The 25,124-nt window shown below is 47.2% G+C and overlaps 1 protein-coding gene across 3 annotated transcripts in view; it reads right to left on the bottom strand.

The window, feature by feature from the left end:
- The window catches only part of LRP4 (LDL receptor related protein 4), an 83,401-nt gene that overhangs the window by 4,017 nt on the left and 54,260 nt on the right, over positions 1-25,124 (bottom strand). The window contains exons 6-38 of one of the 3 annotated variants that reach the window (XM_037395251.1): positions 22,699-22,827; positions 22,216-22,335; positions 21,959-22,084; positions 19,502-19,627; positions 18,927-19,061; positions 18,635-18,760; positions 17,365-17,595; positions 16,913-17,069; positions 16,353-16,570; positions 15,837-16,013; positions 15,140-15,265; positions 14,223-14,431; positions 13,545-13,626; positions 12,785-12,890; positions 11,616-11,817; positions 11,104-11,293; positions 10,719-10,850; positions 9,901-10,041; positions 9,134-9,220; positions 8,753-8,924; positions 8,509-8,671; positions 8,037-8,262; positions 6,376-6,679; positions 5,820-6,038; positions 5,381-5,515; positions 5,072-5,180; positions 4,599-4,743; positions 3,961-4,074; positions 3,537-3,660; positions 2,478-2,545; positions 1,759-1,846; positions 1,090-1,231; positions 454-522 (exon numbers count right to left, since the gene is read on the bottom strand). In XM_037395251.1, the coding sequence (XP_037251148.1) occupies positions 478-522; positions 1,090-1,231; positions 1,759-1,846; positions 2,478-2,545; positions 3,537-3,660; positions 3,961-4,074; positions 4,599-4,743; positions 5,072-5,180; positions 5,381-5,515; positions 5,820-6,038; positions 6,376-6,679; positions 8,037-8,262; positions 8,509-8,671; positions 8,753-8,924; positions 9,134-9,220; positions 9,901-10,041; positions 10,719-10,850; positions 11,104-11,293; positions 11,616-11,817; positions 12,785-12,890; positions 13,545-13,626; positions 14,223-14,431; positions 15,140-15,265; positions 15,837-16,013; positions 16,353-16,570; positions 16,913-17,069; positions 17,365-17,595; positions 18,635-18,760; positions 18,927-19,061; positions 19,502-19,627; positions 21,959-22,084; positions 22,216-22,335; positions 22,699-22,827 (4,874 nt within the window). In that variant the 3' untranslated portion in view covers positions 454-477. The remainder of the gene's footprint in view (positions 1-453; positions 523-1,089; positions 1,232-1,758; positions 1,847-2,477; positions 2,546-3,536; positions 3,661-3,960; positions 4,075-4,598; positions 4,744-5,071; positions 5,181-5,380; positions 5,516-5,819; positions 6,039-6,375; positions 6,680-8,036; positions 8,263-8,508; positions 8,672-8,752; positions 8,925-9,133; positions 9,221-9,900; positions 10,042-10,718; positions 10,851-11,103; positions 11,294-11,615; positions 11,818-12,784; positions 12,891-13,544; positions 13,627-14,222; positions 14,432-15,139; positions 15,266-15,836; positions 16,014-16,352; positions 16,571-16,912; positions 17,070-17,364; positions 17,596-18,634; positions 18,761-18,926; positions 19,062-19,501; positions 19,628-21,958; positions 22,085-22,215; positions 22,336-22,698; positions 22,828-25,124) is intronic. The other 2 variants (XM_037395249.1, XM_037395250.1) reach the window with 2 other exon arrangements.

Genomic DNA, 25,124 nt, shown 5'->3' with positions numbered 1-25,124 from the left:
TATCTAGGAGCAGGAGAATTAAGAGAAAAGTGGAAAGGATTTAGACTCCCAGATAAATAATCCTGGTTTATTCTTAGTAGGTAAGGCTAAAATGGCAGGAAAGTTTGGGAAATCTGTTGGATAGTACCTTTGAAAAACAAAGTCAGGAAAAAATCTCCTCTGCCTAAAAGTCTTGCTGTGATCCCTGCTAAGCAATCTAACAGATTATCATGCACACTCCTACAGAAATGACCTTTTTCAAATCTCACATACCAAGTATGAGTAGCCAAAGCCAAAACCAAAGGATCTGCCACAGAAAGTTACCTATACCTTCTTGACAGACCGTAGAGCTGGTTTACAGACATAAAAGCAGGGGGGAAAACCAAGGAAGAGCAATTAGTATGGGACAGTGCTTGAGCCACACAACAGAGCTTGAGTGAGGGAGGCAGGATCAAACACATAGAGCAGTGATACCTGACGTGAGGATGTGGACGGAAATCAGAAGAGGGAAGATGAGAAGCTATCTGAGTGATAAGAAAGCTTCTGAGGAGAAAACAGAGGAGAAACTAAGCGCTGCAAGATATCATATTAGACACTCTCCACCCTGTGTGCCACAGGGTGGACCTCTGCAGGGCCTTTAAAATGCTCCGTTTAAAAAGGGTTCCACTTCTCTCCCTATCCCACCCCTTCCAGGCAGTGCACAGCCAGGAGCCACCTTCTCATTACCAAACCACTTCTGGCTGCCTGGTTCCCCCAGTGACTGTCCAAAGCAACCTTGGTTCAGCAGTCCCTAACCAGGACTGTCTCCAGGGAAGACAATTGCCTTTGACTCCCGTACTTCGAGGGCCAGCAGCCAGTACGAATGAAATACAAGACACTGTGGGAGCGGGGAAGAAGCAGGAAGCTAGCAACAGGTCTAATTCGCAACAGCTCACTGGGGAAGAAGTGCTGCTGGCTGATCTCCACAGGAGCCCGAGCAAGTCACTGAAGCCATCCTCCTATGTCCTAGAAGTAAATGCTGACAAGTTGCAACATTTCCCCTGTACTAAGGCCTGCAACACCCAACAGCAGCTTGAGCTGGGCTCCTATATCCTTAGCAGCAGCTCTTACCTCTTTCTTATAGCACAACTGGTTGTACATGGTCGGTTTGGGAATCGCTTCAATCTTCACCTCCTGGGTAGATGTCCGATAGGAGGGATTACTGTAGGTTAGGTTCCCCAAGCCAGGGTCCGTGAACTTGGACTTATTATGCCTAAAAGGAGAGAGCTGTCAGAAAAGACACAGGGCCCTCCTGCCAGGACTCAAAAGTTCCTGAGTGCTCAGCAAGTGGAAAGCTCCAGCCATCTTCACTGCCCCTTCAGAGAGAGAATGCTGGCCTCACCTGGCTTGTCAGCTGTCAGCACATTCACTAGCTACCAGCACAGCAAGGCGCTGCCACGTAACCACTAAAGCGATACTGGCAGTAACTGGTGAAGCTCCCTGGCAAAAAGCACATGAGCTCACACATGTACTAAGAGAGGAATTTTCTCACATTCCTGCCCATAACTCCCAAGCTCTCTGCAGAAAATTTAGCCAGTAAGGTTTCCAATAATAGATTTGCATGCCCAACACTTCAAAGGCACAGGACTCAAGCCTTGCAAATAAAGTCATCCAGCACTGCTTCCAATGGAGAACAAAGGGATTATAAATGACAGTAAGGATGAAGTGCTTTCAGGAGCCTTCTTCTCCAACCCTAGATTTTACTATTGGTCAGGAGATGGGGGGAAAACGATCACTTACCTATATACAATTAAAGCAGCAATGAGTAGCAAAATAAACAAGATGCTGAGAAGACCTCCAATAATGTAGCTGACATGCAGTCCTTCTCCTGAAAGTGAACAGCAAGGGTAGTTTATGCACTTGCCTTAACTTCCACTAGATAATGCTGACCTCAGTGTAACACCTAAGACAGTGGTTTTACACCATACGCAAGTCTGTAAAGTAACATGTCAGCACACCGAGGTTTAGCAGAGTGTTTGGTTTGGCTTCATATGAAACCAGACATCTGATAACCCTCCCTCCCACCCAGGCCCCAGCAAACCAAGGAGCATCAAGATCTTCGTAACAGGGTTGGATAAAGACGAGTTAAACCCCCTTGCTGACAGGTTAACCCTGCAGTGGGAAAGAATTACCCTAGTCAACCATTCCTCAACTAAACACAAAGAGGATGGTGAAAAAGAGTATCATTAATGGGAAGAGCCTAGTGGATGAGGTGTGGGACGAAAGAAAACAGAACTATTCTTCAGACCAAAGTGCCATTTGGAAAAGTCCCTGTAGAGGCTAATGAATGTGTATGACTGTTGTTCATGCTTAGACACACCTTGCTCTGCTCAGAGGGCACTTGAGTAATTCAAGTCTGAGTTTCAGAAGTTTGAGTTTCAAACACTATGGACTGGAATGCCCTGGGCATATATGGAGGAACAACCCTGGTGGAGAAGGGTTAAAAAAAAGGAACTCACCCATGGTTGCCAACACTGCCTCATTGGCATGGGTACACAAGCCTCGTCTAGCATCTTTGTCAGAGCAGCTGAATGACAGAAAGACAGTTAGTTAGTAAAAGTAGTATCAACACTATCAAAAGACAGGATGGGACAGGCTAGCACCAATATTCCTTCTGTTTCCAGTTCAATAATGGGAGCCTTCCCTTCTCTTCTTCAGTATCCTCTATCCAGAGGAGAAAGGACCATATACACGTGCATATAGGTGCATGTGCGTGTATATATATCAGTTATAGGTCTGCAACATCTTTATATCCAAGGCATTCTAGAGTTACCTCTCAGGTATATAGGTGTGTACATTTATCTATCAGAATACACTCAGCATCAGTGCTGAATTAAAAATCAGAACATTCTAGAGTCAGCACAAAGATCTTTCTGTCCAATATATCGTACTCAACAAAAGTGGAAGTTTTGCCTTGTAAATAACCCAGCCATATATTATAGAACATACTCTTTTGCTGGGCAGTAGGAATAGCAGGCTGTAGGAAATTAGCAGAAAAAACGTCTCTTAACTACCTGCGTTATAACTTAAATGTGAAAGCTGCAAAGGTTCTGTTCTGCCCCAAACAAGCTATCCCTTTGTGGCCAGGCCAGAACCACTTCCTCAGATGTTTGGGTCAGGTCTGACATATCCCAGTGAATTAAAGCAACAGACTCCTCTATCCTCCTCTCAGACATAAGTTCTCAAAATTAGGAGTTTAAAAAAAAAAAAAAAAAACAATCAAATGAATGACACTGTCTCAGGAGGATTTTATCACTTCAGCACAGTCAGCCTAGACACACATTTCAATAGAACAGACAGAAAGATCTCTGCACCTCTTTCTTGCCAGCTCAAGAGTATTCTGCATTCTTTGCCAGAATGGCTTCCCCCGTTAAGAACATGAAGTCTGGAGCTGGAATAGCCTCCTGTGGCTAAGGAGAGGTACATCTAGAAGACGACAGCCAGAGGGGGCTTGCATGTTGCACCTTGCACAAGCTGTGACTTTCACACCCCAATTCCAAGAGAACAAGAGCACTTACTTTCCTTTCATTGCTTCCAGAGATGTGAGAGGTTTGGTCGTTGAGGTACCTACTCTGCCAGGTGGTGTCTGACTTCTCTCACTTACACTGGTGGGTTCAGGACCAAGGGGCACCACACCAGGAACTAGAACAACAGAGAAAAAAAAGCAGGACCTCAACTTTGTGGGACAGAGAAACAAGTCTGGTAAGCTACGGAGAGTTTCTGGAGTGGCCTACAGGAGCAGCTTTCCCATCTCAAACCCAGTCTGTCAGCAGAAAGGACAGAAGGCAGCTCCATTGCTCACAACCCCCTTACTACCAGTATACGACTAAGTTTTTATACACTGGGCGGCTTCAGATGCTTGGGTTGCCACTGCCACAGTATAAGTAGTGGCAGTGGCTCACCTACGGAAGCTACTACCCAAGTGACACTCAGTGAACTCACCAGTAGAACAGGGCCGCCCATCTGGTTCATCTGGACATGCGCAGATGAAGTCAGAAGCCCTGGCGAAGCAGAGGTGAGTGCAGCCTCCATTGTTCACTCCGCAGGCATTAGTACCTGGAAGGAACAAGCAATTTTCTAAATGAGTTGCAGATGACCAGGTAGGAGCTCAGAGCAACAGTCTTTTTTCCTGCTCAGCCAGAGATACTTCCTAGAAGTCCACCAAGTTACTACACTCTGGCATGTGTCCTTCATCTGACTGCTGAGAACATGATCGCAACGGCCAGATGCTGGTAGGATTAGGGCAGTCTTGAAAGGAAACCACTGGACATCATCAGACAGAAGCCCAGCCAACACAGCTGCAGGGATTAAGAAACGAAAAACTCACATTCCTCTGTTTTAACACAATGTCACATGAACAACACATAAAGTGACATTCGCTAATCAAAGCTGTAACAGAACACCATTAAGATGTATTTGACTGTCACAGGCAGACAAGGAATGTGCCCAGGGAAGACACATTAACAGTCTGAGTACAAGAAAGGATGCCAACCTCACTTGACATCTACAGCAGCACAGTGGTTCCAGTGTTCTTTTTGTTTACAATCAGCATTTGCCTGAATCAAGGTCCTCCTGCTTACCTGTCTGTCTCTGAGGGGAAACTACAATGATATCCATCAGTCCCTCAACGTTGGCCAGGACAGTCTCTTTGTTCCGCCCAGAGTATTTATCCACTCTCTGGATAGATTTGGTTTGCCAGTCAGTCCAGTATATCCACCTATCCTGCTGCTCGGGGAGACAGACAAGAAAAATCATAGCCATTAGCACGTTTAGCCACGTAGACACAGGATAGCCATAAAAACCACGTCCCAGTGGCATAAGGCCCCAAACAAAGGCCTTTTCAACTCCTTCCCCTTCTTTATGATAAGAAAGGTGACTGTCTACACCCCACAGCAGTTCAGACAAATTTCTTTTGTTAGCTCCACGGAAGAGTTAAGTACTACACCCTCAGCCATCTTGGCTTCCCCAGACTGTTACAATTCCGTGTCCCCAGGCTCCACTGTCCAAACTCACCAACGCACCAGGGAGAACAGCGGCAGCAGGAAAATCTTACCTGTGTCAGAGCAAAGGGATGTGACACCTGGCTGACCAACACTTGCCGTAGCTTCCCATTGAGATCACAACTCTCTATGCGATCAAGATGTGCATCCACCCAGTAAATCCTGGAGGAACAGAGAAAGAGGTGAGCTTCCATCTGTACAATCCCTCCTTAGTTTGTAGTCATTCGCTAGCAAAGATGGATTGAATAAAAAAACCCGCAAACCCAAACCTACAATGCTACTCCAATAAACCAAGCTAAGAAGGCTAAAAAATTCGTTACATCCCTTAACCCTATACCAGTGTAAGAAAATCTTTCACTGACCTCCTGGTGTCATAATCCAAAGTCAATCCATTGGGCCATCCTAGGTCAGTGTTAATCAGGATTTTACGTTCAGAGCCATCCAAGTTTGCCCGTTCAATTTTAGCAATGTGACCCCAATCTGTCCAGAAGAGGTACCTGAAGAGATAAAAGGCAAGCGTAAGAAGGAAAGAACATTTCATTTAGTCTAATGAAAGTTTTAGTTATAAACTGCCAGATTCTTCAGGCTCTGAAAAAGGTCACATGGTCTGTAGCTTGCTTCTCCCAGCTATCTGCTCAACCTCAAATTCACTGTCTACCCAATTACATCCATACTCAGAGGGAGCCCCTTGCTGGTACCTGCAGTTTCACAGGGCACATCTCTTCTTCCTCCCACAACCTCCTCTTCCAGCCCGCCTCTGCACAGCCCTTCTTCCCTGCCCCACCAATACCCCATACCTACCCCTTCTTGGGAAAGACAGCAATGGCTCGGGGCTCATCCAGGCTGTTATTGATCAGCACCTTCCTGGAGCTTCCATCCAGTCTAGCTACTTCTATGGTATTGCGTCCTGTGTCTGTCCAGTAGAGGTTTCTGGCAACCCAGTCCACGGCCAGGCCGTCCGTAGTCTTCAGACCCTGACCAATAACAGTTTCCATGTTGCTGCCATTCAGATCAGACCGCCTGGATGGAAATCAGTGACAAATGGCAGTGAGGAACAAGTAGCTCCCAGAAAGCCTTCACACGTCCACGTGTGAGCCCCATCAACCACAGACCCACTTCATACTGCTATCTCCCTACTACCTTTTTCCCCGTAGTCTCCAGCAGGTTAAACACACCTTCAGCGTTTAGTTCAGTGATACACACGGTGTTGTGTACCAAAGACAAGGTGTAAGCAGTGGTGTTTTACCAGCATCTCAGTCTCCCCAACTTACTGGCACACTCCATAGCTCACTGTGACACAAGCAGCACAAGTAGGTGGGTGACCTGGGCACTGGCCAAGCAGATGACTTGCACCCACCTGATAACATCAAGAAATACATCCGTGTAGTAAATCTTGCCATCCACACTATCATAGTCCAGAGAAATGACATTGTTCAGCTCAGGGACAGGTATGTGCACATCTGTGTGGTCACTGGTGTCCAGCGAGATACGACGGATGGAAGCACGGCTAGAGAAAAGTAGGTAGGTCTCTGGAGAAGAGTCACACGTCTGCTCATCTCTCTTCAGCTGGATGCCGGTGGGGCAGGCACAGGAGAAGCCAGTGGGGTGAGGCAAGCAAAGATGGGAGCAGCCACCATTACGAACACCACATTTATTGAAGCCTTTAGAAATAGGGAAAGTATAGTTTAAGGATCCCACAAGACCAAAGCTTTATTCTAAAGGCTACATACATGCACAACTTGCTAGCAGCTGAGCTCATCCTTATCATCCCAGGCTTGCTGGAAACCTAAAGCCCTTCATAGAGAGACTGCCCCCGTACCCTCCAGAATTCATGGTGAGTATGGGCATGGTTGGGCAAGGAGAATGGGAAGGTACAGAAGAAGGGGGAGCATTAGAAGGAAAACCTTGACCTGCATTCCTTGCTAATCATAGTTTTCTCACGGAAAAAGGAACAGCCAAATGCTGATAGATTCACACAGCTTCAGTTTAGCTTGATTATTGCTGCAAATGGTAATGCTGACAGAAAGATCCAACCCTGTGGGGAAGCAGCGTGACAATGCACTAGAGGCCAGGCTGACAAAGAAGCTTCTGTTTCAACTTAGCTGCACACAGTGGCAAGTAAACAAAGGCATCAGAGAAGCCTGCTGAAAGTGCCTGACATATTAGGGTCATATCTTTTAAAAAAAAAATTGAAAAAAATGAGCATACATTTACTAGGAGGGGATAAGCCCAGAAGACAGGTGCAGGAAGACAAATATGATGGCTACAGTTTTGGTTACCTTTAAGTTATATTGTAAAGTTATATGGCCAGGAGCGATGTTCTGCCGTTAGTAGCCACAGGAGAAGCAGCACAGAGTTTTCTGTGTAAGTATTGGGGAAATTCCACCAAAACAAAGCCACAGCACAAAGCAGCAACTCCCACTGAAGAGCAAGGAGGCGAGATGGGGTCATGTAGGATCCCCAAAGCATAACATTAAGGCATCTGACTCTGGCACAGAATAGTTGGAGAGCATGATACATTAAGAGCAACTGAACTTTGTTGAGCAAAGTGGCAGACAAAGAGACAAAGTCTGCAATGTTTGGGGGGAAAAAAATGACCAGAACTTGAAATCAGGTTTCAGCAAGCAGATTAAGAAGAATTAGTGCCTTTTGGAGTTCAAAAAGGTAAACTGTCTCATGCCAGCAGACTGGCGAAGCCTAACAGGGCATGTCTCATTCAGTCCTCCTAAGAAGGTCACTCTGCTGTGTGCAAAAATGAGGTTGTCAGTGCAATCCAGTGAAGGAAATGGGATGAAGGGGGTCAAAATGCAATAATAAACAAACACTAGACCTATGGAGCTGGCTAAACAGGGAGAAGTACAAAAAGAGTTAAACAAGAGGGAAGAAGAAAAGAAAAGCTATTTTTTGAGGCGTTACTCTATCACTCATGCTTTACACAAAAAGACTCAGTGACAGTTCTGAAGGGCTCCCCTAGTCACCACAGACAGCTGCTGATTTGGGAGCAGCTTAGCAACTCACCCAGGGGCCGCGCCCTATCAACAGCCTGAATGTCCATGAGGCCAGGCAGGTTTGCCCTCACCAAGATGACATTTGCACCAGTGTCCTTGTCGGCCCTGTGAATGCTGCGAGTTTGCCAGTCAGTCCAGTAGATGTAAGAGTCCAGCAACGTGAGGCCATAGGGATGTTGCACTGGAGACAGCAGGGTGCGGCGGTTAGCACCATTGAGATCTGCGGCCTCAATCCGCTAAAGAAAGAAGTAAACATCAGCCCCATACTCAAAACATGGATCCTCCTGCTAGCAATTACTATATGAAGTGGGAAACAGAGCCTAAGCAAGTGATGTTACTCAAGTCCACCTTCTCCATAGCTCAATACTCTCAAAAAAGCCTATGTTCCTCCTGCTTTTCTGACAGCTTTCTTGAGAGCTTCAGAACAGCCCCCAGGCTACCAAAGACCCAAAGAAAAACAATGCTGAAGAACAGAATCAGACCTCAGTGTGTGCATCAGCCCAGAGCAGCTGGTACCCAGCCTTATCCACTGCCAGTCCATTAGGCCAGCCCAGGTTGTTGCTGATCAACACCGCACGTCCAGAGCCATCCATCCCAGAGCGTTCCAGCTTGGCATTCTCACCCCAGTCTGTCCAGTACATATACCTGGGGAAAAGCCAGCAATTATTATGGAGACAGAGGTCACAAGTCCTGTTTTAACCTAGATAGCCTCTTGACAACACTAACCCCATCTCATGGTATAAAGCTATTGCCCGCGGACTGTCCAGGTTCTGCCAGACCAAGACTTTCCTCATGGAGCCATCAAGGTTGCCCACTTCAATCCGGTTTGTTCCTGTATCTGTCCAATATATCTTCCTGCCAACAGCATCCACAGCCAGCCCATCTGTAGTCAACAGACCTGAGAAAACAGAAAGTCGTATTGGTCACTGCTCATCCTCCCAGCTTAGTCAGGAACTTTCAGTATTCCCCTTGTGCACTTCATCAGGCAGTTGCTTTAGGCTTTGCCTGCCCTTCCACTGAAAATTTAGATTACTCTACCAGGGTATCAGAATCTCTCTTTCCATGGTGCATGGAAGCTGGAGGCTCCCAGGCCAAAATCTCTCTTACCTGTAGTGATGATGTCCTCGAATTGTGAGCCATCAAGGGCAGCCCGGCTGATTTTCCGCAGTGTGCTATCTGACCAGTAAACCTTTCCTGGGTGGAAGAAGAGAAACTTTAGAAAAAAAACCCCAAACCAACAAAACAAAACCCCAACAACCAGACAGCAAAAAAACAGATCCAGGTGTTTGACTACCAGCTACGCCACATACGAATAACAGCAGCACAAAACTATTAAACTGGAGTGATAAAACAGTACAAATTATGTTGTTCCAATCCTCCCCAAAATACATAGCAGCACTGGTACCCTGCCCTCTACACTAGGCCAGAGAACATCCAACACGTTATCAGTTAATAGTACAGAGTCCTACATCTGATTTCTCAAAACGTCCCAAAGGTCATCTACCTTACTGTACAACAGTGGATTTACATCCTGCACAGAATCAGATGTGTAGTATACACGAACAGCCAGAGTCTCAGCTCTGCTGCTATAAAAGGCTTCAGCAGCAAGAATGCTTTCTTAAATCCAAAACGCACAGGAACCTCAGTCAGTATAGCAGGCAGCTTTTCCCGCATAGTTGGTGTTCTCTGTTTTCCTGTAAGGACATTCCTTTCCTGATTGGAAAGGAATTATTTGCAGCACATACTAGAAGAAAAAAACCCTACCCAAATTCACAACCTACAGTAAGATATGCGCCTGGGTCTTTACTCAGACATTTACATATGAAGACACTTGTTGCCTTTCAAACAGGCAGTTGGAAACACTAAGTTCAGACCTTCACGAGGATCCACTCCAATCGCAATGGTGTTCTTCATGGTGACATTGACTGAGACAACAACATCTGCAAAGTAGGGAATATCCAGAGAGACCATTCGGATGTCAGTCCTTCTGGCAAAGATCAGAAAGCTGGTCATTCCTGCAGACAGTTGAAAATGAACAGATATCAGCAAGAAACAAGTTCAGTCAACTGCAGGCACCATTTATTGAACATGCTGGAGGTGACATCCAGTGTGGATGTCAGTGGACTTCAGTGGAAAAGGGGAAGCCTCAGGCAGATGTCTGTTTATGGGGAGTCCAGTTACAAAAGATTTACTGAGCGCTACCGAATGCTTAACATCCAAGTTCAACAGGAGTGCACTCATAGATGAGTTACTTCTGCTAATACGTGTGGGAAATGGGAATTAGGAGTCAGTTTTTTCCTGCTAAGGAGAAAAAGTGGATGTACCATGGCCTGAAGCCAAGTGCCTTCCACAATCCGCAAAAAGAGGGTCCATGGCAGGAAGCGTGTACAGACCTACTAAAGCACCTGGTAGTTAAAAGAATCCACCTCAAGATTAGGGCAAAAGTAGGGGGGGAAATGTGACAGCTGGTTTAGTTGCCCAACGTAATTTCAAGGAAATTTCTGCAAGAATCCGGTTATCGGTAAGTTTCTTCATGGTAATCCCCACTCAAATTGAAGGTACAGGCAGCAAATGGGTTTTTCAAGGGGTAAAGCAGGTAAGCACATAAAGGGAATTTTGTTCTCTAACAAGGCAGGAGCAAATTGTAGCTGTGACACAAAACTGCAATGAGGATCCTACAGAGAGGGCTCACCAGGGCAGCAGGTCTTGCCATCGGATTGCAGGTTGATCCCAGTAGGACAGGTACAGCTGTAACCTTTGGGAAGAGGTGCCAAAAGGCACAGGTGACTGCAGCCTCCGTTGCTAACTTCACACGCTGTACGTACTATAGGAAAAAGGATGAGAAATCCACAAGTCAGTAGCACAGGCACAAAAAAAGGGGTGCAGCAACTGCAGAAATGCATTGTAAAATGCCCTTAAATACCAAGCCAAGAGTTATTCTCATGCTCTCGTATTCCACCCAGAAACTAAAGGCATTGAGAGCTGACAGACAGGTCAGCTCCTTGCAGGAGAGCTGTGCCACATACCGGAGCCCGGGCCAGCTCTCAGCTCAGTGTGGCTTGGGGCGAGCTCTGTACCTGATGGCCTGTGCCGGTGGAAAACATGAATATCCATAAGATTCTCCAGATTGTCCTGCAGCGTTTCCCGAGCCTGCCCAGTCCTTCTATCTGCGCTCTGGATGCTTTTGGCCTGCCAGTCTGTCCAGTAGATTCTCTCGCCATAAAGAGTAAGTCCAAAGGGGTGAGGCAGATTGCTCCCAATCAGCACCTGGTCAGATTACCCCCAGCCCCCCCAAAAAAACATTACTAAGAAGTCGCTAAGGGGAAGAAGCTTCCCTTGCCCCCTCTCAACATCATCATGTACAGTCAGAGCAAAAGGAGTGTGATGGGGCTACATTAGCCTTCAAAAAGGAAGTTCCCACACACACAGTTGCAACTGAAAGGGAGCTCTTCTCTCCCAGTGAAAGCAGCTCAGCATGTCCTGGATTTAGAGATTTCACTTTCAACTGGAAAGAGAGGCAGAGGCCATCAGCACTCTGGGACTTACACCTCAGGCTCCCAGGCCCCCTCCTCTAAGATAGCTTCCTTACCTTCCTGTTGCTTCCATCCAGACCAGCATACTCGATGGTCTTCATGCCTGCGTCTGCCCAGTACAAGCGCTGTGACTCATAGTCAATGGCCAAGCCGTTGGGCCATGTCAGGTTGGAGGAAATGATCACCCAGCGGTTCGAAGCATCCATACCAGCACGCTCAATTTTTGGGCTGGCTCCCCAGTCAGTCCAGTACATGAACCTGAAGACAACACAGACAGAAGTGAACGGCCACACTCCTTCACTGCCACTACGGCCAGGCAGTGTTACAAAGCAGCAAGAGAGCTTGGTGCCTTCAGGCCCTCGCAGGAAGCAGCATGAGACTAATATGGTACTCGTGTCCAGCCTTGGCTTTTTGTAATGTACCTAAAACCATAATCAAATTTATATACCTTCTAACACCCACAGGCTGGCCTAATTACAACATGGTGGAAAACATTCAAGATAATAATTCAGGGTCTAAAAATTAAGCAATTATTTAGTAGGCTCCACCATTGGCCCTTTATACTCTTGCTGCATTGGTCTTCCAGTAATCCGCTCAAGGAAAGAATACCACACTTTTATTCAAGACCTTCAACACTTCTAAAGCAGTGGCTGGTAGGCTTTTTCCTACCCACCCTACCCCCAGCTCCACAAGGTCCTATGATTCAGCAACAAAATTCGTTATTAAAACCATTTGTTTCTGTTACTCAGGTTTGCTTTCCCGGCACAGCTGATCCCTTGACACTCTGACACAGTGCTTTGAAGCCAAGAGGCCACTAATATTACAGCTTGCTTGAGATCAGCAGTAATTTACCTGAGGAGATCCTTCTGACTGAACTCTGGTTGGTAAGCAGAGAGCTTGAATACAAATTGAAGATGTGAAACAAAGAGATAGAGAAGATCTAGATGGCCTCATTCTCAACATTTTTTGTGCCACATCTTCAGATATTACATACCCAGGATAAACAAATGAAAACACCAGCCAGCTCCTGCAGGCTCTGCAGCACAACAGGCAATTATCCCTGCTTATCTTGCTCCGCTAGCATCCAAAATCAGGTCTCTCATTTCAGTCTTTGGCAGGATGGAGAACAATGGCACCAGAAAGGCAATTGCACAGAACCAAAGAACCTGAACGCCCTGAGATGTACGAGAGCTGCCATGTCATCACAGAAGAAAGAATCTCTCACCCTCCAACAGGGTCCACCACGATATCTCTAGGTCTGTCTAGGTTCTCCCAGATTAGTACAGTTCTCATGGTCCCATCTGTGTTCGAGACCTCTATCCGATCTGTTCCTACAAAAGTGAAGGGAGAGAATGTGAGAGAGATCGAAGACCTCTGGAATGGCAAGAGCTAAGGCAAAACCCATCCACAGAACAATGCATTCTTCCATCCATCTCTGTTCACAGCTGGAAAATAGGTAAGAAATGTGGCTCAAAGCATCACCTTCCATTAGGTCACACAAGTCACCTCCGTGGCTGTCACTGATGTGGAGTCCTGTACGAATGTAAACCAGCTCTTTCCTAAGCCCCCCAAGGTATTTACATGGGCATGAGAGAACAGCTGGAAAAGAACCACCTTCCTTACATTTCTCTGCACTACCACTCTCCAGCAGGGAACATCCTTGAAATACTACCTGCTGCACCCCAAAATACACTGTTGGAAGACAGGTAAACATATCACAAGTGCTGCAGCAAGACAACAGCAGTGCTTGACTTCTACTATAAACCCTTCTACAGAATTAGTACTGGGGATGCTGCAATGAGAATTAAACTAAGGATTCCACCTCAGCTCCCACTTTGTTAGGAGCACACAAGATGAAACTCCATTTTTTGCTAGACAGAAACAGAGAAATTTGGAATGAGACAGATAGAATTACCCAGCTGTTTTTCAGTTTTCATGACTAATAAGGAAGACAGAAGCCTAGGTAAAGCAGGGGATCCCAGTACCTGCATCCGTCCAGTACAGCTTGTTGGTGACCCAGTCAATTGCCAGTCCAGCTGGACTTTCTAAGCTGGTGTCCACCACAACCTAAATGAAAACAAAAAGAAAAGAATCCTTAGGTGAGATTAGACCTTAGGGAAAACACACTTGCCCAATGCACTACCCACTGACAAACAACATTAACTTTCAAAAGGCAAATGCCTAAGCAAAGCAATTCCATACAAGAGAGAACATTGAGGACTTAGAATTAAGTGTCACATTTGGAGAAACATCTACTTTTCATGCATGTTCAAACCTGCAACTCCAAACTTTGAGCTCTGTTCCTCTCACTTATGGCAACAGAAAGCATTCCTGAGGAACATAAAATATAGCACTTGAACAGAGGGTTTAATCATCTTCCTTTCAGATTTTAGGGCTATAACACAGGAATTGACCACAGCTTTCAAATCAGCATGCTTTGTGTCCCAGTTCAAGGTTTTCTATACAAGCAGGAACATACACTGAACTTGCGTATGAAGTGTTCAGTGGTCTCAGGGCTCTTCTGAGCCAGAACTAGGCAAAATAACAAACAAATCCAGCATGAACTGTAGCTCCTCCGAAGGCCAGTGTATCCCAGTGTCTGCAAATCTGATGCTCAGCGAGTCTCCTGGCTAGATGACCTCCACACATCACTAACACCGTACCTCCTGGCTTGATCCATCCCACTTTGCTCGGCTGATTGAGTCGGTGCTAACGTCTGTCCAGTAGACATAGTCATCCTTTGAGTCCCAGTCTAGAGCCACAGCACTGCGAACATCAGCAAGGGGGATGACATCATCTGACAGGTCATCTGTGTCAAAGCTGATCCGACGGATGTCCATCCTTCGGGCAAAAAGCAGGAACTTGTCAAGACCTGATCAAAGGTCGAAAGGTCTTCTTTTAATTTCTCTAAGTTCAACAACACAGTGATAGACACAGACAATTCCCTGCTATATCCAATCTTAACCACTTAGATAATCTCTCACTGGCAGGTCACAGCCCAGGATTTTACTGGTAGCAAAATATCACTGGGGCGGATGGGTGGGCAAGGAGGGGTGGAATAGTAGGGAGCGGTCTCCTGGGGGTAACCTAAGCTGAGGGAACAAAGTCAACCACGTTCTTCTAGGAACGGCATAGACCTCCCTCCAAATCAAATAGCTATTTGAGAATACCTCTTGAGAATCTAGGAGACAGTCCGCCTAGTTCTTCAGTAGGGTTGCAAACCAAGTGAAACTGTGGCTATCAAGAGAACTGAATATTATGTTCATCACTGACACAGCTCCTATGGGAGTTTTAGGGAAACAAATCGGCTGTGACCGGTAGCGTGGCACTAACACCAGCCCTCAAAAAAGTGTCCAAGGATGGAGCTTCTCTGTATCCCCACCCATCAAACCTAGCAAGGGCAACAGGAATGCAGAACAGGGGAATGCATCAAAAAGGTGAAGCATCCTCTGGCGAGGCCCTTAATACCACTAACTCGGTCTATCCAGCTGCATCTCCTTGGAAGCAACTGCTGCTGCTTACAACCCTCTGCCACCCACTGAAGATCTGAGCATGCAGGCTGTGGTCCCACCTCACTTACTCTGGGCACAGGCATGGCTGCTGGTCTTGCGGAAGCCCGTGGGGCAGGCGCAGGTGTAATCCTTGCTGCTCGGCAGGCAGAGGTGAGTACAGCCCCCGTTGTTGGCCCCACATCGGTTTCTCCCTGCTCAAGTAGCCAAAGACAGAAAGCAACCACGCATAAAGCAAAGAGTAAAGAAAAGAGGAAAAACACCAGTCGAGGTGTCAAGACCCACACGGATTAAGATAACTTGTCTGCCCAGAAGTTAATTTAGAACAAGGAAATGGATAAACTAGCGCATTGCCTCCGTTTGTAGGGCTCAATTTTAAAATGTAACGTTTAATTCAATCTACTTCTAGAGCAGATTATGGCAATTGAAGAGGAGTAAGGGAGGTGTCAATCATTACTAGTGCCCACTTAGGATTTTTTGTTTTTTCCCCTCCCACAACAGCTCTTGCACAAGCCAGCCCGCAGTGGCTCTCCCGGACAAGCCCCGCTCCCCGGTGTCAGCAGAGGGAGCTGCGGTAACACCGCACACCCGGTTACCGGCTGAGCGACCTCCGGGCAACCGCCACGTGGGGCAAAAGCCGGAGGCAGCTCTGGAGGGAGGCTGTGGATGTGTCAGTATGCCGCGTTCAGCCTGGCTCCCTGCTCTATCGGGTGGTGGGTGGCAGCAGGTCCCGTGGCTCCAGCGGGTCTCTACCCCCTCTGCAGTTACCTGCTGGCTGGCGCTGAGGATGCAGCGTGTGGATGTCCATAGGGAAGTGGAGTTTGTTGCGGATGATCTCCTGGTTCTTGCCTGTGAATTTGTTGGCACTGTTGATGCTCTTTGTGTGCCAGTCTGTCCAGTACAAACTGTCCTCAAACACAGTGATAGCAAATGGGTGCGGGAGGCCTGTAATAGACATCCAATACAGGGATATCATCAGGTCCAACAGGACTCAGGCTAGCAGGGAGACAAGGGAAAGCTCTTTCTACTGCCCCTTGGGCCTTGCCACCACGAACCTGCTCAAACCCACCTTACGCTAATACAACAGACAATTCCTTTCTCCTGTCCACCGAGGACTGGGGAGCAAGCCCCAGCCCTCAGTGGTGGCAGAATTCATCCCACAGTGAAAGAACAGGAGACAAGCACAGAAGCAGGAGCCAGTGGCTCTGAAACTCAGAGTAGCGCTGTACTGCTCTGCCTCCTTCGCTGCAGAGAGCACTCCCCGTACACAGCCCTGTTACTTACCTTGGCTAATAACAGCCTTCCTATTCCGCCCGTCGAGGTCAGCCCTCTCAATGACATGATGTTTGGCATCCACCCAGTACATTCGATGTCCTGCATAGTCAATGGTCAGTCCATTGGGCCAAAAGAGGTGTGTATCCGCGATGATGCGCCGATTAGAGCCATCCATGTTGGAATACTCAATGCGGGGAGTGTTGCCCCAGTCGGTCCAGTAGATAGTGCTGGAGGAGGCAGGGAATGACAGGCTAGAAAACTCACGTCCCACATACTGCACCCAGCATCACTCCCTATCAGGGCAAAACAGCATCCATCCTGTGACCTCAAGTGTGAGACTGGGTCACAGCCATGGGACAAGTGACAGCCAACAAGGTAACACCCAGCAGTTGCAGGCTGGTGAAACCTGAATGGCCCAGAAGGCCCCTAGCATTGCCAGGTTTCCCAGACTGCCAGTACCAAATGAAGGCCTGAGCCCAGAGAGAGCTTTTGTGACCAGGGATGAGCTTTCCAATGTTCACCTGGAAGCACCTGCACAGAGAGCTCAGTGAGGTCCTGTTTTCACTCACCCCTCCATAGGATGTAGGGCAATTGCTCGGGGCTTCTCCAGGTTCTGCCACAAAAGCACTTTCCTGTGAGTGCCATCCAAGTTTGCTACTTCAATTCTAGATGTCCCAGAGTCTGTCCAGTACAATTTGTCATGGATCCAGTCAACGGCAAGTCCACCTATCTCCAGGGGAGAATTAAGTACAGAATGAAATGAAGAGCAGGGTCTGCTCAGAAAAAGTAGTTCCCTTTCCCTCTCAGCCTCAGAAGAGGCCCCAGTTCAGTCCTCCTGTCTCTTCCCCCGTCAGCCAAGATTAACTTCGGCAGGACACTGATCTCACACCCAACCCCATCCCCTCGCTCAGGGAGACGCACACTATTTTGAACGCTGGGTACCCGCTTTTCTTCACTCACCCACCCTTATTCTTAAACCATGGCCAGTACCCAGGCTTCTGGCTTTTTTGTGGCGACGCACCTGGGCTCTCCAGCCCCGTGGAAACCACCTCTTCCACATTGCTACCATTCAGATTAGCCCTCATGATGCGATCAAGAGTGACATCAGACCAAAACACCAGCTCCTTGCTGTGGTGGAAGTCAAGGGCAATGGCATTTTCCAGGTTGTTCAGGAGCAGCGTGTACTCCGAGCGATGAGGCAACACTTGTCGGATATCAATGCGATTCGCAAAGAGCAGCACCGGCTCTGGCCCTGAGAATACACGGGAAGACAGCATTAGAGTACTTTCACAGTCCTGCCTACTATTCCCTCTGCACAAGTCCCTGAACATAGTTTTGCAGAAATCAACTCCCAAGCGCAAAACACTTCCGAGAGCTGTTTTCACATCCTCAACATGCAGTCCTAACTCATGGATGAGCAGTTTTAAACCTTTCGGCAAACATTCGCTCAGCAAGAAGTGATCGTTCCAGGTCCCACCTAAGGGCCACCTCTCCTCACCCTCTGAAACCACACCACGAGGCAGCCACTTGGCAGCCGGACTGCAGTTTCCTTTTCCTATACCCACCTCCCAGCCATACAAACACACATGCTGTACCACATCTTCTAGCACAGACAAGACACAGTTAAAACATGCCTCAGCCAGCTATAAACTCAGCAAGTACTTCCACTGCAAAGAAAAAAACCAAACCCAAACCAACCAACCAAACAACCCCACCAGAAACACCAATATCCACATCCTTCATGTATTTCATTAGGGGAATTCCTAATGAAGTCTTAATTCTTTAAATGGCATTTCTAATTCCTCAGCTCCTACATTAGAGTAACTGAGGAATAAAGTTAAACAAATGCACAGATGCCCTTAAAAAACACAGATGCCCACATAGCAGCCACTCAGCATTCAGGACTGGTGACCAGCATCAAGGGTCAAAACAGAAGCAGGTGTGATAGAGCCTCACTGACTGGAAAGGTTAAGAGGCTTCCTCAACAGAGGCAGGAGGCCATTCTTGTCCCAGGGTCTGGGTCACCAGGAAGGAACTAGGAAAAGAAGGCAAAGGCTGTTCTGCTGGCAGGGAAGGGAAGCAATGAAGTATCTCTCCATTGTCAAAACCACACCAAATTTTCACAGGCATTCACCAACAACCTGGGCATGTCCAGTACAAATCCAGGTACTTCCTTTTCCTCACCTGCCAGCTTGGTGAACAGTGTAATGCTGCCAATGAAGCATTAGAGACAAAATGAGGAGAACTGGACCAACACACACACACCAGAATAAGGCTGAACTCCTCTTTACCTAGAGCCTTGCAGCTACGCTTGTCAGGACGCAGCTCGTAGCCTTGCTCACACCAGCACTGGAAGCCTCCTTCACTGTTGGTACAGCCTTGGCTGCAGTAACCTTCCTCAGCACATTCGTTCACATCTGTGTGTTACGAAGGAAGAAGGGTACCGTTAGATCATCAACAAGCCAAGCAACTTCACCGATGGCTTGCTTCTGCTTTCATGCTCTGATTTGCACCCTATCATAACCATCAACTTCAAGCATGTCAAAGCAGCAGGGAGGGGAGGCTACTGCTCCAGAAACCCACCTTGGCACGATCGGCCATCTTCCAGGAGCCTGTAACCTGTGTGGCAGGTGCACTGCACCATCCCTCGCACCATCTGGCACTTCTGAGCACAGCCACCGTTGTTGACGTTGCAGTTCTCCTCCCCCGTTCGTGGACCTGCAAGAGGAACACGTGAAGTTAACTGAGCTGAAACCACGAGGCAGCTGCTTGTGCCCTCAGCTGTTAGGCAGCCGTGGCCCTTCAGAACAGGCTGAGCAAGAGCAGGAGGACACAAAGGCTGTGCTGGGAACTGCCTCTTCACAGCCAGAACTCTGCCCTGCAGGCCACAATTAAGGGGACAAAGAAGCTGAGACTAAGGTGCTTTTAGGATTCACGGTCTCTGCAGATGAACTTTGATACCCGAGATCATCATCATCACCTCGTTCTTCCTTGTCTGCAGTATGTAATTGGCAAAAGGCCTTTTTCCTCAGTCTTCAGCTCTCCCGTTATCACAACCCAGGCTTGCTTCCTTACACACATCCTCCAGCAACACCAGATGGACTCACACGCATCACAGAGCCTCAATTCATGTTTAAGACTGAACTCAGAGGACTTACGGCAGTTTTGATGTGGGCTCTCATCGCTGCCGTCTCCACAGTCGTTTGCTCCATTGCACAGTTTCCTCTGGCCAATACAACGCCCATTCCCACACAGGAACTGGTCTGGGGCACACTGAGGGGTACCTGCAACAGACGAAGGGGAAAGTAAGCACACCGGAGCTTACTGACGGAACAACAGTCACGGTGAAGAAAAGGACGCAGAACATTTTCTAAGGCTTCTTACAAACTTTACATACAAGCACAAATCTGTTACTTCCTCTTTCCTTGAATTCAGCTCATCTTGCACTCCTTACTGCTCCACATATCTTTAAGCTGATTTGGAGGCCTGTGAACTCTCCTCCAGACCAAGTCCAACGTTGCTTTACTGGGAAGTTCAGCTATTTAGTTTCTCTCAGAATGACTGGAAGGTCCTGGCTTAGTTCCCTTTGGTTCCAGATTCCACAACCCTACTCAGCATGTGCAAGAGAGGAGTCAGTTCCTCTCTTTAATCATCTGATGTCACCCCAGCATGGCTGTGGATCCTAAACCTGCCTAGGAATGAGCGTCTTGTCCAGCCCTAACTGCAGTGTGATGGACTTGGAACAAGATTTACATGCACCCTTGAAATCTGAGCCCAGGCAACAGGATTTCACACTTGAGCTACACGCTTCAACTTCTGCTGTTGGCAGGGAGACTCTACAGAAATCTTGTAAGTAAAGTAATACTGTTTGTAGGGACTTTGCCAATCTGATTGTTTCTTTAGCAATAACTGCACTGTCCTCTTGCCTCTTATTTTTTGTACTCTTAGGCTGACTTAGTTAGTGGTTTTCAAATCATCACCCTCTGATAATTCTAAGACGACAACAGGATAACACAGTTATCAGCAAAGAAACCATTAGATTGACAGACTGCCTGTAAGCAGCATGGAAACGGGTAGTTGTAAGATTAACAAGTACAAATAAGAACTAACAGATGCACAGACTGGGAACAAAAAAACCAAACCACATGCAGATTCACTTTTCAGAGCACAGGAATGCTTTATATGAAGGATATTGAAACTCGGACTGCATTTGTCATACTGAACATAAAGAACCTTGCATCAGCTGATCTCCTAGTATTCTAGGAATCTTCTCTCTATGGCCAATAAAAATATAATTCTGCTCTAAATCCAAGAGGTGACACAGGATTTTAACTGTTGCTACAGACACTGAGATAGCACACTATTTCACTTAGATGAGCCAGCACATGTTTCACTTAGAAGCCCCAAGTTAAATTTTACCTGCTATCACCACAGACCTAACGCAAAACCGTGCGACTAACCTTACAGTAACAACAGCTGTACTCGACCACCTTGGCGTTTGGTTTCAGGTGGAGAGGTTGAATTTCAGTGGCTCTGGAAAATCGACTTGGCTTCTGGGTGGCAACTGTTCTTTCAATACCTCTACATACCTTTGTATCAGGCTGAGGGAACAGGGTTACCAGCTTGTCTTTAAGTAACAATTGCTTTTTCCAGAATGGCCACCATCTCCTGCACGCTGGTACTCATGACAGCTGACCAATCTAGAGCAGCTGCTCTCAAATAGCTACAGAGCGTCCCTCCCCAGGTCCTCTGAGCTCAGCTGTCCTTATAAAACACCCACTCTCCCCTCCTCAACAGGCTCAAACAAGTTTCACAAACCCCTTTTGTCACCCCTAAACCCACTGTTTAAAACACACTGATCCAGAAGGGTCAGTACACACAGCTGGCCTCCGCTCACTGGGATGAATTCACAGACCAGTACAGACTATCCCTCAACAAGGTCTACAGACACCCTGAAGGATTTAAAGAAAAGAGAAGACTCTAGACATTCCCTGAATCCCACCATAACACTGGGGTCTGTTGAAACCTTCCCCCCCTCCATAACCACCATTACACAAAGGAATGGCTTTATGCAAAATGATTACCAGAAAGAGAGACTCCTGAGCAAGTATTTAAGAGGAAAGCTGACACCCTTAACCTCTAAAACAGGCTTTATCCTTCACTTCCACAAAATGCTCTTTTTGATTAGCACTGCCTGCTAGAATCGCTTGGCAATTTCACAAGGCAACATGAAAGCTATCCAGAACTATCTAGAAGGCATGAGTTAGACACAGCCCATTGGACAAAGGTAGCAACTCTGCACACACTTAACGTTTCCAAGTCTGAATGGAATCGTCTCAGAGGTCTGTGGTAATTCATAGTGTAGGGACGGGATAGGAAGACACAGGGATCTGATATTTGACCAGAAAACCCAGTCACTGAAGTTAGTTTAAGCACATAGGCCTGCACCTGTTTACAAGCATATAAAATAGCCTATAGATCCCATTCTTTAGGAAGGACAGAAGATCTAGGCTGACTCTAGGATGAACTCAGTGAGGCAATCCAAAAGAGACTCTACCACCTATTACCTCCAGGATGGAAACATTAGCTCTAAGCAGCAAGGCAGCAGGCCAAACCTGTGTTCTCACAGTTCTCCTCGTCGCTGTTGTCAGAGCAGTCATCTTCCCCATCACAACGCCAGGACAGACGGACACAGCGCCCTGATTTACAGCGGAACTGGTCAGCTGTGCACATAGATGTAGCTGAGGGACCAAAAAAAGAACATTAGATGAGCAAGAAGGATCAGAAGAGACCCAATTCCAAAGCCAACATCCCCAAACATTCATCTGCATCCACAGAAACGGAATGCTTCCCACCAGTTCCCAGCACTCACTGCAGTTCCTCTCATCTGACTGGTCATCACAGTCAAAGTCTCCATCACACCTCCAGCCAGCGTTAATGCACAAGCCACTGTTGCACATGAACTCTCCAGAGCGACAAGGCTGGTGAGATGCTGCAGAGGTGGTAAAGAATATAAAAAGCAAACTCAGACCAATGTTAACATCCCCAAAGCCCCTCAGCACCACCCTTACGCTCCACTGTTGTGGAACTTGGTCCTGAATAGATTCCTCCTGGAAACTGCTGTAATTTCTGTACACAGAAGTGTGCTGACTACACAATTCCCATCACTACTCTCACTTCCCAGAGTTAAACGAAACAACAATAACAAAAAAAAAAAACCCCACAAAAAAGAGCCACCTTATGTGTGAACAATTCGATTGCTGTCTACACTGCAACCCTTCTCCAGCCAATGCAAAGTCCGTTTAGGTTTGCAATTCAGATGCTTGAACCAGCATATCGCCCTGTACTAACTTACAGCAGTCAGATTCATCAGACCAGTCCCCACAGTCATCGTCACCATCGCAGTGGTAGATGTCCAAGATGCAGCGTCCATATGCACACTGGAACTCCTCCAAGCTGCAGGTGGCAGCTGGAACATCTGATGCTAACAAGGGAATCAAAGAAAAAACAAAAAAGCCTGAGGTGATGGGGCACAATCCAGTTTAGGTGATGGGGCACAATCCAGTTTAGATGCAGTCTTCTCAGTTTAGTGACAGACTAGCAAGTATCCAAGTATTTAATGGAAAGGAATTAGCCATTGCTGCCCATCTTTGCAGGACTTTGAAGTTACTGAGAGGAACCTAAATGCTGTTTGCGCTTCACTGAGGGGCAGGTTAAACCCATATATAAAGACAGTCATGCAGACAATCCACTAAAAGAATCCAGAAAAAAAATATTTACATAGGATGTTAGTCTATAAACACTAACTTTTCAATAGACATTAAGTTCTGGAGAAGGAAACAGCTAGGAAGAAGAAAGGGTTGATGAGAAAGCAACAAAAAGAATCCAAGAGCGTCATCTTTCATCTTATACTTGAGACACTACGTCTTGGTGCCCTCCAGAAAGTGTATAAATTGATTATTAGACCTGGAAAATGTAGATACAAAAACAGGTGGAAAAATCAAGATACCCTTTGAGGTAGCTCTGTATTAAGGAGTGAGGCATGTCAGAATGCAAGATTAAAGTGTAAAATGATTCCTTTAACATTTTAACATAAATAAGCACCTGAAGACCAAAAGAAGCAAGCAACCAGCAAGGTGTCCAGGTCTATACTTGACCTTCGAGGATTTTCCCTTCCCTTTCCTCTTAAGCTGCCGCCAAAACAAATCGTGCCTTATCAGTAAGGAGCACTGTCAGGCAGATGACCCTGGCCAAAGCCCACAAAACTTTTATAGTCAAGGATTTACCCACTGTTCTCTGTTCAACAGTACGTTGTGTGGGAAGGGATAAAAAAAAATGTTTTGAGTCCCACACAGCAGAGTCTGATGCCTCTTCTCATACTCTTCAGAGAATGAACTGCATGTTTCAGGCATATGAATCTTACAACTGAGAAGCTCTGGAAATAAATCCACTAAACAAAAGGGAAAAGAAAGACTGACAGTCTGCCTCTCCAACCTGAAGTAGCAGGCACAGCCTGCAGGTGTGCAGTACGAGCTTTAGTTCAGTATCTAGTGGCTGGATATCAAAACGTGTGTTACCATGTGCCTCAAAGGAGCCTGACAGGAGTGCTTGGGTCTCCTTGAGGAGAAAACAAAGTCAGTGACTTAAATTCTCACGTAGTGTGGTTCAGTTGTAACACACGTACCTCCAAAAGAAACACACACACACACACACAAGAAAAAAAAACACATGAAAAAGAACAATGTAGGCCCACCTTGCCCTAGATGAATGACAAGTAGGATTAGAGATAAGGAGAAGATGACAACCACATGGAGGAAGATATGAGAAAGGGAGGTAGCAAAACCGAGCTGCTTTGTGAGTTACTTAAAACGCCCTACAGAGACCAGTGCGGGTCAGGATGGAGCGGCACTCCAGCTCAGAGAAGCAGGGGCACCACTTCTGGGTGCCCCTCCGCTCCCGTAAAAGGCAAAGTTGAAATATCTCCCCTCCCTTGCCAAGGGCCTGTTCATGGCCGGTGGGGAAGTGGCAAGGAAGCGAGAAAGGGAGAGAGGGAAAAGGAGAGGGAGAGAGGCTGGCTTCCTTTTAGAGCCCTTTCCTGGCTTAGAAATGGTTGCAACCCCTGGCTCCCTGCCAACTCTCATTATCTGGAGAGATAAAAGACAACTCCCCCATGCATCCAGTCCCCCTGCCCTTCAGGAGCTAGCGGCCCTGATCCCCCTCCCAGAGCTTTTTGAAGTTTCCTGCTATCTAGAACAAATTCTGCAAAATGCCTTTGAAAGCAGGGTGGGGGAAGGGACCGCTGCAACTTCCACAGACGGGGACAGCACTCACAGACACAGTGGAGAGGCCGTGGGGGTTAGGAAGGGACATTAATAGAGGCCTGTCCCACTTGCTACAAGCCTGTGAAGGTAGAGGAGAAAGCAACTGTTGTGGGCTCTCATGGCCCCCCCTTCCCTGTCGGTCACTTTTCGGACAACACCCTGCACAAAGCATCCCAGTGAAGAGAGGCTGGGCAGCCAGGCAGCCCTGCAGCGTGCCAGCTGGGAACGTGCGGTCCCCGAGGATGCTGTCAATGGGCAGAACCACCACCACCCCTCCAAAATTTCAGGAAGGAATCAGACAAGACAAAAAAGAAGGGGACAGTTTTCTCCCCTTCCACCCTGCCCTCCAACTCCTAGTTTTGTATTCGGTAAAGCATAAGCCTCCTGCTCTGACTCAAGGTCACGCAGCCACAGGAAGGAATCGAGAAACAGCCAGGCACAGACAAAGTATGCCTGTGAG

The sequence above is a fragment of the Falco rusticolus genome, chromosome 7 (genome assembly GCF_015220075.1).
Source record: "Falco rusticolus isolate bFalRus1 chromosome 7, bFalRus1.pri, whole genome shotgun sequence".
Classification (NCBI taxonomy): domain Eukaryota; kingdom Metazoa; phylum Chordata; class Aves; order Falconiformes; family Falconidae; genus Falco; species Falco rusticolus.
This window is presented reverse-complemented; position numbering and strand designations above follow the sequence as displayed.